Source organism: Carassius carassius, chromosome 44 (genome assembly GCF_963082965.1).
Source record: "Carassius carassius chromosome 44, fCarCar2.1, whole genome shotgun sequence".
NCBI lineage: Eukaryota > Metazoa > Chordata > Actinopteri > Cypriniformes > Cyprinidae > Carassius > Carassius carassius.
In genome coordinates, this window is record NC_081798.1 from 6,662,787 (window position 1) to 6,682,346 (window position 19,560).

Sequence of the window (19,560 nt, forward strand, 5' to 3'; positions counted from 1 at the left end):
GTAACATACTGCAGACGTGTGCAATAATCTAAGCATTAATGGCAGGGAAAGCCCCTTTGAAGTGTTTCTTGGAGGTTATAGTTAGGAAATGATCATATGACTTTTTATGTACACCATGTGACTTAATATGAAAAAAAAATATTTCCACTGCAGTTTTGCAAATTATTCCTTTTTCGCATTGCCTGAAAACCACCTCACGCATTTTTTGTGATATTTGGTCGTTTTTGCTAAATTTACGCATTTCCATTAGGCATATTTTTAATTTGCAATTTCAATTGGCACAATTTGAAGGGTAATAGAAACACACCTATTGAGAGAAATCGCTGTTAATGTGATTTTATTCTGAAAAGTCTGACATGAAAATTTTACTTTATTTAAAATTAATTTAATAGTTATTTTACCATAAAGATGATGACATAAAGATGAAGCTCATGAAGAGCTTCTTTTTATAAGATATGTTGATGTGAAATGTGAAAAGTAAATGGAGTAAACTGTCCGTTCAATGGTCTAATGTCTAACCAAACTAATGACTGTTAACAGAAATTTTCTTTGAAAATAAACAAATGGCAGAGTGTACCAATAAAAAATTTTTTTGTTTGTTTTCTTTGCTATTTTAGGAAAATCTGTCTCCACTGTAAGTGCCCTCGTGAGGAGCATGTTGTGACCGCCATGCCTCTAGAGATGGAGAAGACCGTGACCAAGCTGATGTACGACTTCCAGAGGAACTCTACATCCGATGATGACTCAGGCTGTGCTCTGGAGGAGTATGCCTGGGTGCCGCCCGGACTCAAACCTGAACAGGTAAACACATTTTTCCGCCCTGTTGATCAGAAGTGACAGCAAATACAGTGTAAAAAAAAACCTTAAAATGCTTTTAAACTTTCTACTTTTCTAAATAAATAAATAAAAATGTATCATGGTTTCCACTAAAATATTAAGCAACATAAATGTTTTTAACACTGATGAAAAAAGAAATGTCAGTGATCGGCATATTAGAATGATTTCTAAAGGATCATGTGACACTGAAGACTGGAGTAATGGCTGGTGAAAAATCAGCTTTGCCATAAATTAAATATGTTATAATAGTTATTTTAAATTGTAATCATATTTCATGGTATTACTGTTTTAACTGTATTTTCAATCAAATAAATACAGCCTCAGTGAGGATAAAAGACTTTAAAAAACTACTTAAACATCTTACTGGGTCAGTAAATGGAATGGAGTATGTTAACAATGTAGTCTTTATTTTCATTGGAATGTTTGAAGCATTGAGGCATTCTGCATTAAATTTCACAAGGTTTTAAATGTTCAGAATTGGAATGAATGTCTCTTTATGATCTCTCTTTTTCTCATTTCTCATTTTGCTACTATAGTAATTCTCGGCTTCAGAAGGTTGGTGTATGGGGTTTATTAGGCATCGTGTGTGTAGAACTCTTTGTGGTCCAGTGAAATCATTTATAGATGCGAGATTCATTTTCTTGATGAACTGGAAAAAAAGTCTTTAATGCGACAGCAAAGCGGGTCAATAAGCAATAAAGCACCTCCACCATCTGCAACGGCTGTAGACTATATTGGGTCTTTGGAGGCCACACGATATGCATCTGATCAGTTCTAGTTTATTTATTCACATTTGCCTGTCTGAATAATCTTATCTAGGAAAGACTGGTGGCAGACATTTTTTTTATTATCTCTTGTTTATTGTAAATACTTGATAAAAATGATGGTAGTCAGTGTATGTGTAGTAGAATCTCCTAGTTATTCTGTGTTTTACTGATAAATGGTTCTCTAGGCTATATTCCAAGTGCCCTCGGTTAGCAGAGGCTCTGGTTTAAGTCAGTTTTTCACCATTCAGGCAGATGGATATGAGGAAGTTGCTGGGATACAAGAACTCGGTGTCCATGCATGTTATTAGCAAGCTATTAATTATGCCTTTCTCTGTGCTTTGAAAGCTGGTGTCTGCAGTTTCACCCAGAGACAGTGATTACCTCAGGCCATGACAAATTAGCTTTGCTTAGACAGAGAGTGGAAATTTAGGCCATCCACATCCATAATAAGATAAGATGGCAGCTCTGCTATGCGTTTCAGAACATTTGGTATCCGAACGCATGTTTTTCTGTTAGTTTCTAGAGACTAATTATGTTGGCTGCAAGAGAAAAAACATTTTTTGTACCAGATTCATTTGAAAGTGTGAACATCTGCGCAATAATCATTATCCAACAGATATTTTACAATTTGGCTTTTGCAGTGAAGACACCAACCATGTTTCCAAAATCTCTCTGACACTTACATGTGTTCTCAAATGCTCATATGACTGGAATTAGTCGTATAATCCAATTAGCTGCTAAGAAATGTATTGGCCCATCAGCTGTACTTGCTACAGATTTTTTTTCCCTGTTTTCCTAAATGTACTGTTATATCTGCTGTATATTCCAGCATACAAATCAAGCATGTCCTGTAACCACTGTAAGCTGATTCCTGAACAAATGACTCTTATAAGTGAGTTCTTTTTGGTAAGTAATGTTCAACTTAGTGAGTCTCAATTTACAGATTGAATGACTCTTATGAACTGGTTCTTTACAGTAATTCAGTGATGTACTATGTGATCAGTGTAGCCAATTTACAAACAAATGATTCAAAAATATACAGCATAACCAGTGTTGTTCAGTTACTGATACAAATTATTCTAATGAGATGGTTCTTTATAATGCCCAATATAAGAAAGAGAAATTATCTCATACGTAAGCAAAATGTATATTATAATTGAAATAACTGGAATCGAATCAAGAATTGGTGAATCAGAATCAGCTCTAGATGTTAGCACTAGTAAATGTGTAGCCAATTTAATTAAAATTTGATTATTGTTAAAATAACTTTTTTTTTCATCAACAAATTTTGGTGCAGATTTACTGTGTCATCCAGCGTATGCTATGCCTTCTTTCTCTAAGGCATTGCCTTTATTTATTCAGTGTAAAACAGATGTTTGGGTTCTGGTTAGTTTGCCCTCAAATCAAGAGCATTTGCATTTCGTTCACCCTCTCGCTGTCTGACGCAAAATGCAGTTGCCAGGTCCCTTGACACCAGGGCGGGTTGCCAGATCCCTTCCTGCTGATTATAGTTATTTCCACAAGCTGTTCCTCTGTGTGAGTGCTTTGGGCTGTGGATCCATGTCCTTCTGATCACTGCGTCACAACAGTTCTTTTGCTGGCCCGGGGAGCATGTTATTGTTGGATGTCTGCACCGTAACTTACCAAGACCAGACCACAGTTGGCGATTCGTGAAATTTTCAGCTATCCCAAAAGAACCTCTGCACAGGTCCTTCAGAAACCCCTTGCTGACACCATACCGGCCAACACAAGCAACAAAAGAGCATCACCTCTTTTAAAGAGACAGCTCTTTATTACAGGGAGGCATTAAACACCGGACATGGACGGAGCTCTGAAAACAAATCCCACGCCTCACTGAAGAAGCTGATGATTTTGTTTCAGAATGTATCCCAAATGTTTCCTGCTCCCTGTAAAAACACATTTTGATGGGACTCTGAGATGAACAATATTTCATTCCTGTCTTTACATATCAGACGTTTGCACTGCTCTGTAAAATCACAGGCATTGCAGAGTAATAATACCACATTTATGTTGTTCTTTGAAGGCGAAGGTTTAATATTTGCACCCCTAGCCACACCAAATGGAAGTGCAATTTATGTCCCATCAGATTTATGATGCTTTTTTTTTTCTTATTTAGTCACATGTTATTTGTAGCTCTGGTAATTGGCTTTAATGTCTGTAATTTCAGATGCAAAGATTGCAGTTTTTGTCATTTTCTAAAGTGTGTTGTCATTTTTAATTAGTCTTTGTTTCACATTTTTATTTTTATGTATTTTAGTTTTTCTGTTCTTGAAGTTTTTCTTAAAATATCGGTTTTATTATTTCATTTAAAAAAAATGTAATGGTATTAAGTTTTAATAACATAGTTGTTGCTGCTATGTTCGGTCATAGGAAAAAAATGCTGCTTGCATGCTTTTTCATTACAGTTCCCAGTGGCTCTTCAGCACTGTTTCTTATACCTGGCAGTTTATATGGTATGTGTGACAGAGGCAGATGGCCCCTGCTGTATATCAGATTAAGCCATTAGGCCATCAAATCTGTGTAATAGGTTTGGATATGTGGTCTGAGGCTGCAGGACGTTATTATTGCTCCTAAGTCTGGATTCCTCCCTGGCCTTTTTGCTTACCAAAACAATAATCCAGCCATGAATCAATAGGCAATTATATTATTGTGTAATGCAGACTTGTGTTCTCATAATTTGGCCAATTATAAAATGCAATGTGTGATGTATTTACACTTCAATTTCATTATGTTAAATAGACAACTGTGATCATTTTCATCCAAAAAAAACTGTAAACATCATATGGCTAATTAAGTTGGGATGAGCTCTGGTCTTACATTCTTATTATCTTGAGATAAAGCGTCCTCCATATAAGCACATCAGGGGGATAGAATGAGCCGATTCCATTAACTCATGCATTAATCCATAAATCACTCTGACTGTTATAGCTGTGTGTGAAAGGCAAGGACGTTGGGCAAAATGGGGGGAAGGGGTTAACAACAACAGGGATGTAGAAATTCCACCCCTGTGTTTGTGACCGTGTCACCCAAGTGTGTGAGCTCTGAAACTTGCTGTTGCTTTATTATTTGTTTTAAATTGTATTTATTTCAGTATTATTATTATTATTATTCATTTCTTAGCGTAAATCATGTTTAAAATAATTAATAGTCCCTCAAGTGCCAAAATCCAACTGTTTAAGTAAAAATAATTGTTTAAATAAAATTTTTAAGCAATAATTTTATTTATTTAAATGATAGCTATTATTTTTTTTTTGTGCCTGCATCACTCAAAGTAATTCAAAGCTGCTGTTGTTTTCCAATGTCATTCCAGGTACATCAGTACTACAGCTCTTTGCCGGAGGATAAAGTACCATACGTGAACAGTCCTGGGGAGAAGCATCGCATCAAGCAGCTTCTTCATCAGCTCCCCCCACATGACAATGAGGTAAGATCAGCTTGGGGTCTTACATGAAAAGGTCACCAATCAGAATGCTTGTGTGTTTATACATGCCATCATTTGCGACGTGTGGCCATGTTTATGTGACACCGCTGACCTGAGGTCTTGTTGTGCAGGTGCGATACTGTAACAGTCTGGATGATGAGGAAAAACGAGAGCTGAAGCTCTTCAGCAACCAGAGGAAAAGAGAGAACCTGGGCCGCGGTAACGTTAGGCCTTTCCCGGTCACCATGACTGGAGCGATCTGTGAACAGGTGTGCAAGCGTGATATCAGAATGAATCCTGGTTTGGGTAGGAGGAAGAGATCAGCTTCAGTGGTTTATTGAAACGGGTAGTTTTGTTGTTACCCACTTATTTTCATTGTCAGCTTTAAGGCCTTCTCTGGTTTTGTGTGTGTTAGCCCACCTGGGATGTCGTGTAAGTGCCAGTAAGTGAATTAGAGCTTAATCTAAGCTGGATATGCATGTATGTGACCACCTGCCTTGCTTCTCTCTCCTTCTGTTACTTCTTAGGAACAGATGTCACACTGACACAGTTTGGCTTTTTTCCGCTTGTTTTAAATTTATCCTCTGCGGTGACACTCTTAAAGATATAAAGCCACCATTTTGCCCTCAGCTCCGTTGAAAAGATGCAGTCTTTCCGATAAATAGTGGTCTCGAAGGTAACTGACACGAAAGCGTGTGTTTTTTGTGGGTAGTTGCACGCATCTGTATATCCCATTAAACATTTCTGACTTTTCCCATAGCGCTATATTGGAAAATGCTGAAGGAGCGCTTTAAAGAAAGAAACCAGCTAATATCAGCTGTTCTCTTCTCTTTTTTTTTAGAAACAATGCCAAAAGAAACATGGTGGCCATTTGTTAAAATTTTTCTCTATGCTTTTTTCACTGAACATGCAAAAATACACTAAAAGTTTTGAAGATATTTTTTTGGAAGAAATTAATACTTTCAATCAGCAAGAATGCATTAAATTCACAATTTTTAGGTGTGGTTTTAAAGTGTTATATATATATATAGCTTTTCTATCAAAACATTTACTTTTATTTTAGTTTATCTAATCAGTTGGTAGACAAATAGCCAGTCTGTAAGCAAAAAATATGAATCTAACATTATTATTATTGATTTCCCCTGCTGCTAAATGACCTGTAAATGTCAACAAGATTTTCTTTTTGACTTTCCTTCCTACCTTTTAACCCTGTCCATCCGTTTCTCTCGTTTTCAGTGTGGGGGGCAGATAAACGGAGGTGACATTGCCGTGTTTGCATCACGGGCAGGCCATGGGGTGTGCTGGCACCCACAATGCTTTGTGTGCAGCATGTGCGACGAGCTACTGGTGGATCTTATCTACTTCTACCAGGATGGGAAGATCTTCTGCGGCCGCCACCATGCTGAGAGACTAAAACCCCGCTGTTCAGCCTGCGATGAGGTTAGACACACTGTCGTTGCCATTTCAGGACATGAACGTCTTTTACATTAGTTTGTGCTAATTAACCATTAGGCCATCGCACGCCATCCAAGATGACGTTTCCTCATTGGAACAGATTTAGAGAAAGTGCAAATCTGCAGTGAATGGGTGCTGTCAGACTGAGGGTTAAAACAGCTGATGAAGGCATCATCATAATCCACAAGCAATGATTTGAAGTTAAAACACTTCAATGATGGACTTATTTCTAACAAACATGCAGCTTTTCACTTGCCAAGACATTCACTGATGGACAGGGGTGGTGTGGATTACTGATAGATCATTCTGATGTTTTTATCAGCTGTTTGGGCTCTCATTCTGACAGCACCCATTCACTGCAGAGGATCCTTTGGTGAGCAAGTCATGTAATGCTACATTTCTCCAAATCTGTTCCAATAAAGAAACAAAATCACCTGTGATGACCTGTGGGTAAGCACATTTTCAGAACAAATTTTTTTGTTTGGTGAATTATTCCCTTAATCATCTTAAGGTGTGGCCAAAACTTCACATTGGTAAACACAGGGAAAGTTGGTCTGAAAAGTTGAACAAACTTGAATCCACTGTGAAATCCATGTGAGATTTTTTATTTTTTTTTGTTCTGCTGTCTCTCATTCAAAATTTCCAATCGCGTGGATTCCTATTGAGATAATAGTGATCGCACCCTTAAAGTGCTGTAGAAAAGTGAGTTGCTTAATTTGCCGTAAAATGTTACAAATTGAGTAGTTTCTCATTGTGTAGTTAACGATTGCACACAATGAGCCCTGTTTCTCTAGTTCTCATTTTGTGTAAAGACAGCTGAATGCATTGGATGATTACCATGGTTACAGAACTTCATCTCTATAGTGATAATAGAGTTACTGCTGTGCTGCAGCTCAGTCTGTTGCCTCAGCGGAGCCTTTAGCTTTAGTCCTGTCACTTCCGCTGCAGAAAAATGGTCTCACTCTTATCTCTTATCTGTCTCTTAGATCATTTTTTCAGATGAGTGCACAGAGGCAGAGGGCAGGCACTGGCACATGAAGCACTTTTGTTGTTTCGAGTGCGAGACTGTTCTGGGCGGCCAGCGTTACATCATGAAAGAGGGCCGGCCATACTGCTGCACCTGCTTTGAGTCCCTGTACGCTGAGTACTGTGACTCCTGTGGGGAACACATCGGTAAGAGCCCATCTATCAGTGCCAACCTGGAATCCTCTCATGTCCACACTAGGCCGGTCCACTTTGCTCTTGCAGAAATTGCCCTGTAGCAATTGCCAAGAGACGACTGACCTGCTTTTCTTCTTTGTCATTAAGATATTAAACAAGAAGAGCAGCATTGCGAGTTGATGGTTTAGTCTGGCCTTCACATTTAGCTTTTTGGCAGCTTATTTCGCAGAAATTGTCTGGAATTACTTTCCACATAGAACCACAGAAAGTAATTTTGTGAAACTGATTATAAACAGGAAGCAACAGTGCCGGTTTTCAAAACAGATGTTGTCCATTAAAGTGTGGCTGCTTAAAGAGAGCTGTGATTAAAATCGAATGCATTTCTGCAATATGTGGCACACCATATAATCAGTTTTCTCCAAACACGTCTACACCTCACGAGGACGCAGTCTTTCAAAGACATCTTTGTTCTGTGTTTGTTTACATAAAGTAGCTGTCATTCAAAATCCACACATTTTTAAGCTTATGTAACTACATTATGCATTCAAATTTTTACACAGTGTTGGTAATTGCTCTTAATCTTTTTTTTTTATCTAAAGGACTACAAGAATCCTTGACACAAAGCTAATTTATATATATATATATATATATATATATATAGTTTAAGTTCATATATAATGAATACACTTATATTATGTATATTAAGTTTAAAATACGTAATATGTGATCGTCTGCATTTATTTTCCCCATCACTACAAAGGTTTTAGAGACTGCTTCACTGCTTATCAATATTTGAAATCTTTTTAGATCTTTATGATGTGTATGTGTATTAAGATCAAACTATATGATATTTTACCTGGCGTGTTTTAATCTAGATGGTTTTTCCTTTTGTGTGTGTGTGTGTGTCACTGACCCATAGTTTATGAGCAGTCTTCATATTTGTGATTTTTGGTATAGGTGCATGTGATCTGTGTGTAATTCATATCTTCTGATCGTGCAGGTATTGACCAGGGTCAGATGACATATGATGGCCAGCACTGGCATGCCACCGAAGCCTGTTTTAGCTGTGCTCGCTGTAAGAAGTCCTTGCTTGGTCGTCCCTTTCTACCCAAGCAGGGTCAGATCTTCTGCTCTCGGGCATGTAGCATTGGCGATGACCAAAACGGCTCTGATTCCTCAGATTCTGCATTTCAGAGTGCCCGTTCACGTGAGGCCCGGCGCAGCAGCTCCAAATCCAACAAGAGCAATAATGATGGTCGAGGAGGAGATGGGAACCAGGCAGGAAAAGGTTCAGCTGGGCGTTACTCTGCTGACGTTGACCCGCTGTCCCTGCAAATGGATTTGCTTAGCCTATCCAGTCAAACTCCAAGCCTGAACAGAGAATCTCCATCCTGGAAAACGCCAGCTGAGATGTATGGGTTCGAGAGCCGTAATGAACTCTCTTCAAACCCTCTTCATTTGCTCAGTCAGTGCAACATCCGGACTTCCTATTCTTCAAATCTGTCCCCTGGACACCCCGCAGATTCAAGGCCAAAGGAGCCTGTGGCCTCCAAGAGACCCCCAGTATCTGCTCTGAAAGGACAGTCTTTGAATGAAAACTGGTTCCAACCCGGACCTGAGGACTATTACCCACCTGCACTGCGAACTCAGGCGAGCTTTCAAGAGGTTCCACACAACAGTTTTATGGATAAGCGCTCAGTCAGCCTCCATGTATTCCAGAGGGAGAAGGAGAAGGATGTTGTGCCACAGATGGGCCGGAGCAGGAACCCCATTAGTACACTTGGCTTCAGTGAACATCTCACACCACTAGAGCAGACACCACATGGATCTATGGAGTCACTGGCTTTATCTAATGCTACAGGTATTAGATTTTTTTTCACTTATATATGTTATATATATATTACTGCTGTCAAATGATTAATTGCAGTCTATCGCATACAAAATAAAAGTTTTTGTTTACATAATGTATACACTGTGTATATTATGTAAATATAAATACACACACATGCATGTATATATTTAAGAAAAATGTTTATACGTTTAAAATATGTATGTATATATATATATATATATATATATATATATATATATATATATATATATATATATATATATATATATATATATATATATATATATATATATATATATATATATATATATACACACACACACACACACACACACACACACACACACACACACACACACACACACACACACACACACACACACACACACACACACATATATATATATATATAAATGGAAATATTTTCTAAATATATACTGCATGTGTGTGTATTTTTATATCCATAATAATATACACAGTATACACACATATAGTGTGTAAACAAGAAAGTTTTATTTTGGATGTGATTAATCGCTTGACAGCACTAATATATATATATATATATATAAATAAATAAATAAAATTTTCATTATTATTTATGTACTTCCATTCAAATGTTTAGACATTTTTTTAAATGTTTTTGAAAGTTTCTTATGCTTACAAGGATACATTTAATTGATCAAAAATACAATAACAACAGTAAGATATTAAAATATTATTAGAATTTAAATAAACTTTTCTGTTTTAATTTAATGTATTCCTGTGGTGGCAAAGCTGAATTTTCAGCAGCCATTACTTCAGTCTTCAGTGTCCTCCTTATATTTGTAAGAAAAATGTCTTATTATCAAAGTTGAAAACCGTTGTGCTGCCTAATATATTTGCAGTAACCATTACACATATTTTTTTCATGATTCTTTGATGAGTAGAAAGTTCAAAAGAACAGCATTTATTTGAAATAACAGAAATGTAATGTGAAAGTTTTTTCTGTCACGATCAATTTAATGCATCTTTGTTTGGGATTTGAACGAACCTCTAAAAATCTTGTTTATTGTTTGTTAACCTATTGTCACACTCAGTTGGGGATGCAAGAGAATATTACAGTTGTCTTACGTGTTTCCACTCTACAGGTGCCTCTGCAGATGAAGGCAGTAAACGGCAGGAGCACTTGTCTCGCTTCTCAATGCCAGATTTGAGCAAAGATTCTGGCATGAACGTGTCTGAAAAGAGTAACATGGGCACCCTCAGCTCCTCTGTGCAGTTCCACAGCTCTGAATCTCTTTGTAGCTTGAACTCCGCACAGCCCTACCTGGAGCTTGAAGCACCGGTGCAAGTCAAATTCCCTGTGCAATACCCTCGTGAACAACCTGGAATCAGTGCTTTGCCACCTGGTTTTGCCTATCAGGAGGAGGATCGCATAAGTTTGGTAAGCAACGCCAACAATGCCCGTCTACCACCCATGAGTGAACGCACCCGCCGGCGCAGCATCGACCATCAGGAGCCACGGCGTCGACACCACCACCATCGTTCTCGCCGTTCCAGGCGCTCCCGTTCAGACAACGCACTTAACCTCGCTGCCGAGCGTCGCCCAGCTCCGAAACGATCTCAGCTTCATGTGCGTGAGGATTATGACCAGTTCCCTCCACCCCGTGGGTCACGGGACAACTACGGTAGTGGAAGCAGCAGGCTGAGACAGCAGCCTTTCAGACCTTGCCCTCGGACAACCTCTGACCTAACGCTTCAAAACCCTGCATTGCACCGACACCAGGGCCCTTATTCATGGGACCAGTACGATTACGATGACGACTGGTGCTCCACCTGTTCCTCATCTTCCGAGTCAGAAGATGAAGGGTATTTTCTGGGCGAGCCCATTCCCAGACCGGTCCAGCTTAGGTACATGACCAGCGAAGAGCTGCTGCGCAAATACAACTCTTCAGGACTGGCCGCATCCGGTCAGTTTGGAAGCCGAGGACAGTTACACACGCGCAAACGTAGGAAAAGCAAGAACTGCATTATATCCTAAAAGTCGCACCTGCTGCATCCTGCACAACATTGCACAAGATTAATTTCCCCGTCCCTATAGTTTGAAAGGCTTTTCGGTGTCGTGAGGCTTTCAGTGAATAATACGCAGTCATTTAATTTGTTCACAGCTCAATTGCATATGCATGCTTTCCCTTGTGATATTTCTGAATTATTCTGGATGTTACACTTTTTTTTAAGGACTTGTATTAAATATTAAATCCGCAGCACTGTTGCCGTATTTGTTACAGCTAATGTGCAATTTTTTGTTATGTAATCCATTCAGGCACAGTGATTTCTTTTTTGTATGGTGTTTGCTTTGGGCTGAAAATCCCATTGATAAGATGTATATAGGCAATTGAATTAAATTCACTAAGTTAAGGATGTAATGTAAATTATCTGTAAATGATGTACCACATATTTTTATATTTTGTATCAATAGAATCATTTATGTACTAAGCATAATGTAGAGAAAATAGTAAAGGCATGCACATTAATTTGTTGATATTTGTCCTGTATTAGAAATTAAAGAGTATTTCTGTGAAAGATTTGATTGGCAGCTCTTGGTTCTTCATCATCAGAGCATTCTGTGATCTCTGACTCAGATTAGACACCAACACACTCACCATCTGCTCCATGCATTAATGCAAAAGACCACGGAGCATCCACAGGATCCAAATGGCTAGTCTCGCTTACTGATACACCTCATTGCTAATGACAGGGCTTATGAAAATTCAAGGAGTCGTTTCGATTTTCCATCTTCGATTTGGGACTTTAAACGGTGGGGAAACGTTTTTGCATCTCTAGTTCAAACTTTGCTCTGTGTTTGCATTCTACACCATCATTCCGTCAGTAGTGCTGCTGTTTAAGCAATAAGATTTAAGAATATCATATTACCCATAGACTCAGAATGTTATTTTAGCTGCTGGATAGTACATATGTGTTTTTTTAAATATATTTATACGTAAACCATGACCACAGTCCCAGGTGCTATAAGCCTGAAAAATTTATCAGAACTTGTTAAAAAAAGAAGTGGCAAAGAGCTAATGTTCCTGACAGGCCAGAAACATGAGATGCTTTGCGCTGCTGTCTGAGCAATGTTTGTCCGCAGATGTACTAAGAAGTGACCAGAAGAGTCTTTTAGTTTATGTCAAGTGTTATGGTATAACCAGCTGCATATCTATTTCTTGTCTTTAAGCTCTCTTTCTGTTTCCTCTCATTTTTGTTAGAATTATGAATTGGCAGTCCTTATTAAAATATTGTTATAAAAACAGTTTTTGAACTGAGAAGCTGTTAATAACATCCTGGTATTGTTGCATATCGAGGATTATGCATTTTGGCAGATATGTCATTATTATTATTATTATTTTCAATAAAATAGTCGATACCACACATTACATTTTGAGTTGTTGTTTTTAAGTCACACGCTTAAAGCACTGACATTTAAGGCAGCATTATTTATTGAGAATCTTGACATCCACGTAGTGCTGCCTTTTTTTAAGCGATGTCCGATTCGTGAATCAATTGTGCTTTTCTAATCTTTTCAAGTCGAAACAATCCGTTTCACAAATGTGAGAGGAACAGTAGTTTGAGTCTTGCAAATAAAACACATTTCTGTCTGATGGTCATTTAGCCACACAGTTTTACAGTGTGAGTTTTGCTGGATGTCAGAGGCAATTTTGGAAGAACGGCAAATTGGCATGGACTGCCTGATATAATGTTAAAAATAGTTCCCAGAGGTCCATTGAGGGCTGATACTGCAGACAAAGCAAAACCATGAAATTGTGAAACAGCCCAGGCGTAACTTATAGTAATAATGGAAAGTGTCAGACCTGTCTTTGCGTTTAAGGGCAGTGGCCCATGTCGGTTTTTCCCTGAAAATTTCAGATAATTTGTAAATGGCATCCAACCAACCTGCATACCTCATAGCTGGATGATCATAAGATCACACACAAATGCTCATATCTATGCTCATTTGCCACATTTAAGATAACAAACCCTTTTGACTTGGCTCCTTTGAGTTATTTTACTGGAAAACATACCTCCTATACCTTCAGAGAGATTGACTACATCTTAATTTAATCTATGAAAGATTAGAACTGACATGTTTACAAGTAATTACAGATATGTTTTCCCCTTTGGGCATTTAAATTGTTTATAAAGAGTCCTCTTTCTCTGCCCAATAATCTCTTCTGTCCTTAACTGAAGAATACCTCATAAAACCAGAAAGACACTCTCAGAGTTGGCGTTATTCCATTTATGACCCTATATTAATCTGTGGGCCATGACTGAATTAATCTAAGGACCAGAGCTGAGAGCAGGCATTATACTTAAAGCCATTAAAGCAATATGTATAGAAAATATGTGAGTACATGTCTTTTTGGCAATTTGTGGTTTAACTTTGCTTTTAAAGCATTTATGTCAGAGGTAACTAATGTAGAGAGCACTTTTTAATGATGTGACTTGACCACTGCTGTCATTATTTGTAGACTCGAGAGAATTGATTGCTGTAATTCCTATTTAAATATGATTCTTTTATACACAGTTTTTGATGTAGATTTATCCGTGGAGAATTAAAGTTAAAGCCATGAACCTGTGCATAGAGTTTGATATATATTCTGTTTTTTAAAGCCATGTCCTATTAAAGTTATCCAGTTTCAAACTGAAATATTCAAAATTAAGAAAAAATGACCTCAAACAACTGGAAGCTTGAAACAACTTAGACAAACATTGGGCTCTTTTGGGATTTTTCATACAGCGTTTATACTTTTGTCCCATTCTGGCAGGGAGAAATATTAGGCACTAATTCATGCTAATCTGACAGAATATTTGAGTTTAGATTCTGAAAATCTGTTTTTATATCTTTGCAGTCTGGTTCACACATTTGTTTGCTTGTTTTTCAGAACCAGAGAAAACCACTGCAATGTCACTGGCGCTAGGCTACATATATGTCAAAAAGCTTTTTTTTTTATCAAATATTTGGTAAACATTCAATTCGTAATACTTAAATATACATGCACCCATTTGTAAATCATGCGCAGGTACGCATGGTATTTTTGAATCTGAGAAAAAAAGTCAGATTCAAGCATTTACTTGCTTCATTTTTTTCCTATTGGTCAGATTATTTCAAGTCTATACCACCCTTCAATCCAACTGAAAGTTAATTCAGGTCAGTTGAGGTGTTTATATGAAGGTTTTTAGTCTGATTGAGCCATCAGTAGGATTGCTAACATAGCTATTTACAGTGTTGGGGAGTAACTAGTTACATGTAACGGCGTTATGTAATTTAATTACAAAATTAATGTAACTGTAATTAGTTACAGTTACTAAGAAAAAACGAGTAATTAAATTACAGTTACTTATGAAATTTTTAACGATTACAAAGGGGATTACATTTGAATATTTACACACATCCACATACAGATTTAACTGATTTCTTTCCCACTGACTATTCTGAGACATAGGCTACGCCCTAATAATTTCTGGGATGCGGAAACACAGTCGTAGAATCCAGTCATAAAAACAAAATGCCTAACGCGGACGGAATATGCCTCGTTTTGGATGACTAAATCAAAAGTAGGTCAGTACACTTGAATCAAAACATGAAATCGACTAGTGTCTGTGAATATTAAGCCACGAAAATGCAACATATGACTCCTGCACGTTCTGTGTGTCTGTGGAAATCAGGCGCGGACTGGACACCGGGAGAACCGGGACAATTCCCAGTGGCCTGGCAGACGATTTGGCCCGCTATTTTAATATCATCATTGTATAATTGCCTGCCGATTCGTGCCGAATGTAATAAAGCGATCATTTGCGAATCCGCCATTTGATAATTAAATCTCGTGACTCGCGCGCTCTCCGCCTCAGAGTAATCAATGAGAGAGAGAGAGAGAGAGAGAGAGAGAGAGAGAGAGAGAGAGAGAGAGAGAGAGAGAGAGAGAGAGAGAGAGAGAGAGAGAGAATAGAGTGCACTGTGGAAGCGCACCGCAAAGCTGAACTACTGTTCAGGGTTTCAGGTCAGTTTCATCTGTAAAGATGCTTTTTTGTCTTTGTATTTTTATTTATTTATTTAATCAAGCAGCAGCACGTTGCTCATGAGTCATCACTCAAAATACGATATAAAAGACATCATTATTATCTGTTGTAATGTTACAGTAGTAATTTAGCTGAAAAATAATCAGATTTTTTATGGAAGCTACGACAGACAACAACACAACCCTTACGAAAATTAAAGTTTTGTTATTTTACTTATAATCCAGAGAAAATGGTTACTATTGTTTAACTGTGGTAACCAAAAATTATTTTACAAATTTATTTATTTAAAAATAAATAGAAATCCATTTGCAAAACAAAAAACAAAACAAGGTTATTTTACTTTTATATAGGCCAATAAAAGCATGGTCAATTTTGTAAGGGAAAAACATGACTCATGTACAGTATTAGGATTTTTCTATAAAGATATTGTAGTATTGTAGAGTATTGTATTGTAAAGTATAGTTTTGTTCAATCTTGAGTATTAAAGTCATGAGAGAGATGGATAACAGGGCAAAATAAAGAGACATAAACATAATTTCTAAAACTGCTCTGTGTCACTTCATGTGCATTTTACTTATTTTGAGAAAACTATCATCATATACAGAGACAGCAGTTTCAAAAAAACACCAATGTTTCAGGAGTTTATTAGACAGAATACGTCACATGCTTATTAGATAACTGTATTTGAGTTGATGTATATGATTTTATTTATTATTATTTAATTTTCACAAATTTAGAAAAGTAATCAAAAAGTACTCAAAAGTAATTAGTTACATTACTTTAATAAAGTAATTGAAAAAGTTACACTACTATTACATTTTAAACAGGGTAACTTGTAATCTGTAACCTATTACATTTCCAAAGTAACCTCCCATCACTGGCTATATATTTGCAAAGTGTATACTTAACTCATATTTGTCCTTTTTAACACCTAGTAATTTGCCAAATACTTTTCGGTTTCCCTTTAAATAAATTATCATTACGATGTTGAAGTATTAAAATGATATTGTTGTGTGTGAATCATCGAATTGTTCAAAATAACTGGTGTCATTACTATTACTGAAGTACAGCGCAGACACTCTTCTGGGTGTTATTAAGAACCACAATTAGGGAAAACTGCTTATAATTATACTGCTCAGCAGCATAGCCAGATTCAATTCACAAGTGCTTTACAATGCTTCAGTGTTACGACTACACATCACAGCATCCCATGCTCCTCAATAAGAGGTGCCTGGAGTGAGAACTTCCTCAACTGGCCCTCGTGTGTTCAATTAGATGGCGATAGGCTTTCAGGAGTGTTGACTGTTTTAAATGAATTCCCAGCTGCATTCTGTTAAGGTTCATTTGTGCAAGCCTGAGCAATGTTAGCCAAATGTCAGCTCTGTTAGAGTTGCAATGAAACTTAAGTAACAATAGACCTTTTCGTCCGAGCTGGAATGTACATCCAGTTTATCAACAAGGAAAAACTGACTTGATTAGAGATAAAATGAATCAGTCTTGCATGATACATCACCGGAGAGTAGTTACAACTTAATTTTGATTGCATATGCAGTTAATAATAATAATAATAATAATAATAATGTTATAAGAAATTGATATTGAGTTTCTATAACATGCATTTAGAAAATAGAATAGGGGAACTTTCATTCCATTCCATTTTTTTTGTGTGATATGGAAATCTATAATAGAGTGATACATTGACAGTATGTTTAGTCACTGTTCTATAAAGAATAAAAGTGCTAGAGCTGCCTGCTGTTGCTATGGTTACCATGGCAGGCAAAAGTGCCTATTTACCAGAGAAATATGTGACCTGACTAACTTGGTGATGACTAAACTCAGACAGCAAGAATATGTGCATTCAACATGCCTTTTGCAAAAAGATGGGGGGGGGGGGGGTTGATATTATGTTTCTTTATGTTCTGAGAAACATACATGATTATAATTCAAAGCCCATCCTTGTATAAGCTTTGGGATTTGATGTTCATTCAGGAGATGAATATGACACTTTAATTTCCATCTGCATGATTTTATGCATTAATGAGATTCTCATGTCACCAGCTGGATGTTACGAGTTGTATGGCAAAAATATGACAGCAAACCCCTTGAGGGTGTTTGTCATTTCAGTCAGATATCCCAAAACACATATATCCATGCTCATGAAGCCATCATGCATGTAGCTAATTTAAAATACCACAAATATATTATCAGAAACAATGATCCACGATACAACACATGATACACTCAATTCAAGTCCATTCTGCTCTGTTTGTTTCCATTCAGAAATGCCCATACAGCAACCTGTGCTATTTGGACACAATGACAACACACAAATCCATTACAATGAACACCACATGTCTAAACTGTGATGCTACCACAGCTAAATGGAGCTATTCAGAGCTCATAATCCTCGGATCAGGAGGTCTCAAGACTGTTTAACATTCATAGAGACATTCATTTCTTACTCGCACATAGGAGATAATCCCATAGTGCCAAAGGCCCCGAGATTTCCAGCTGCAGCCCCAGTCAATCTACAGACATTAATGACCTTACTGAAACATGCCCATCTGTGCACTTACATGCTAACGCTAATTTACTGGGACATGTTGACGATCCATTTTAAATCAGCTGATTATTGAATAGAATATTACATTTTCTTAATTCAAAATGGTATTTTTTAATATGTATTGATTTTATTATGTACTTTGTAACAATATATACAATAAAGTCAGCTAAATGTATACAAATGTAGTTTAATTTATTTACATTATATAATTTCTATTTTTTTAGCTATATCATCCAGCCCTAATGTATACTGTGTACAGCATGTATTACAGTTCAGATGGGTGTTTTAAAAGGTGAAAGTGACTTGGTATATGTTGAGCGCTGACTGAATCATGATGAATATTTGCTTTGCACATTAACCTTGTGATGTCAAAGTCTGAGTGCATCTGCTTGTAGACACTTTCTCTAGATTAATGATTGATTTCAGTTCTACATGCGACAGGACGGCACCTGAATATTAATAACAAACTGCAGGAATTATAATGAAGCTAATTATATTAACATTGTCTGACTGTCTCTTCACAGATTTCATACCATTATATAATTTGTCTTTGCGGATTGGCAGCAATATGAGTGGAGAACAAATTAGGCTACTTTGTTAATGCACAGTGCGGTGTCAGTATGCCGTTCAGTTATTATCAGTGTGTTTAGCCCTTAATGCATTTTAGCTCTTTTAGAATTGTCCACCACTTAACAAGCCAAAGACACCCAGAACGAACAAAATCCATATGCAGAGGACTGAGAGGACTGGTGTCACATTGCAGTGAACATAATGTGTTTTTCATGAGATCATGACTTTGGGATTGTGATTGAGAGGTGATTACTAATGTTTTATGTTAAGGTTAGGTTGATCCTTTGAAAAAAGTAGGCTACTATCGTTAAAAAGCGTTGCCATCACAGAATAAATTATTTTTGAAAAATAAAAAATAAGATATATATAAACTTATTTTGAATTGTAATATTTCACATTATTAGTGTTTTTACAGCATTTTTTTTCTAAATAAATACTTCTTGGTGAGTGTAAGAGACTTCTTAAAAACACATGAATCTTTTTACCCCAAACTTATGAATGGTGGTATATATAACTCATTCCACTTACTGTATTAGCAAAGACCAATAGCACACAGCTGAGATTTGCACATATAGTGGAGTAGCCTAGATTTTAACCCCTTCAATCAAAAGAATGTGAAAAAAACAGGAGAACTGCATTAACAGCAAAGCATTTCATTAGACAAAAATGAGTCAGCTTCAAATAATGGGAGACTGATTGTTTTTTTTTTTTTTTTTTTTTACAAATTGTAGTATAATAGTCATAGGTCAGAAAAGAATCAAAATAAAGTAGGCCTAGACAGTACATTTAAAAGAAACATTTCTGACAGGCAGCTATATAGTTAACATTCTCATAATATAGGCTATATATATATATAATA

At 36.9% G+C, this 19,560-nt stretch overlaps 1 protein-coding gene across 3 annotated transcripts in view; it reads left to right on the top strand.

The window, feature by feature from the left end:
• LOC132126094 (prickle-like protein 2) overlaps nucleotides 1-12,078 on the top strand; it is a 76,351-nt gene extending 64,273 nt beyond the window's left edge. For all 3 annotated transcript variants that reach the window (XM_059537130.1, XM_059537132.1, XM_059537131.1), the window contains 7 exons: nucleotides 618-801; nucleotides 4,936-5,049; nucleotides 5,178-5,315; nucleotides 6,283-6,486; nucleotides 7,488-7,674; nucleotides 8,663-9,523; nucleotides 10,642-12,078. In XM_059537130.1, the coding sequence (XP_059393113.1) occupies nucleotides 618-801; nucleotides 4,936-5,049; nucleotides 5,178-5,315; nucleotides 6,283-6,486; nucleotides 7,488-7,674; nucleotides 8,663-9,523; nucleotides 10,642-11,534 (2,581 nt within the window). In that variant the 3' untranslated portion in view covers nucleotides 11,535-12,078. The remainder of the gene's footprint in view (nucleotides 1-617; nucleotides 802-4,935; nucleotides 5,050-5,177; nucleotides 5,316-6,282; nucleotides 6,487-7,487; nucleotides 7,675-8,662; nucleotides 9,524-10,641) is intronic.
• The last annotated feature ends 7,482 nt before the right edge of the window (nucleotides 12,079-19,560 follow it).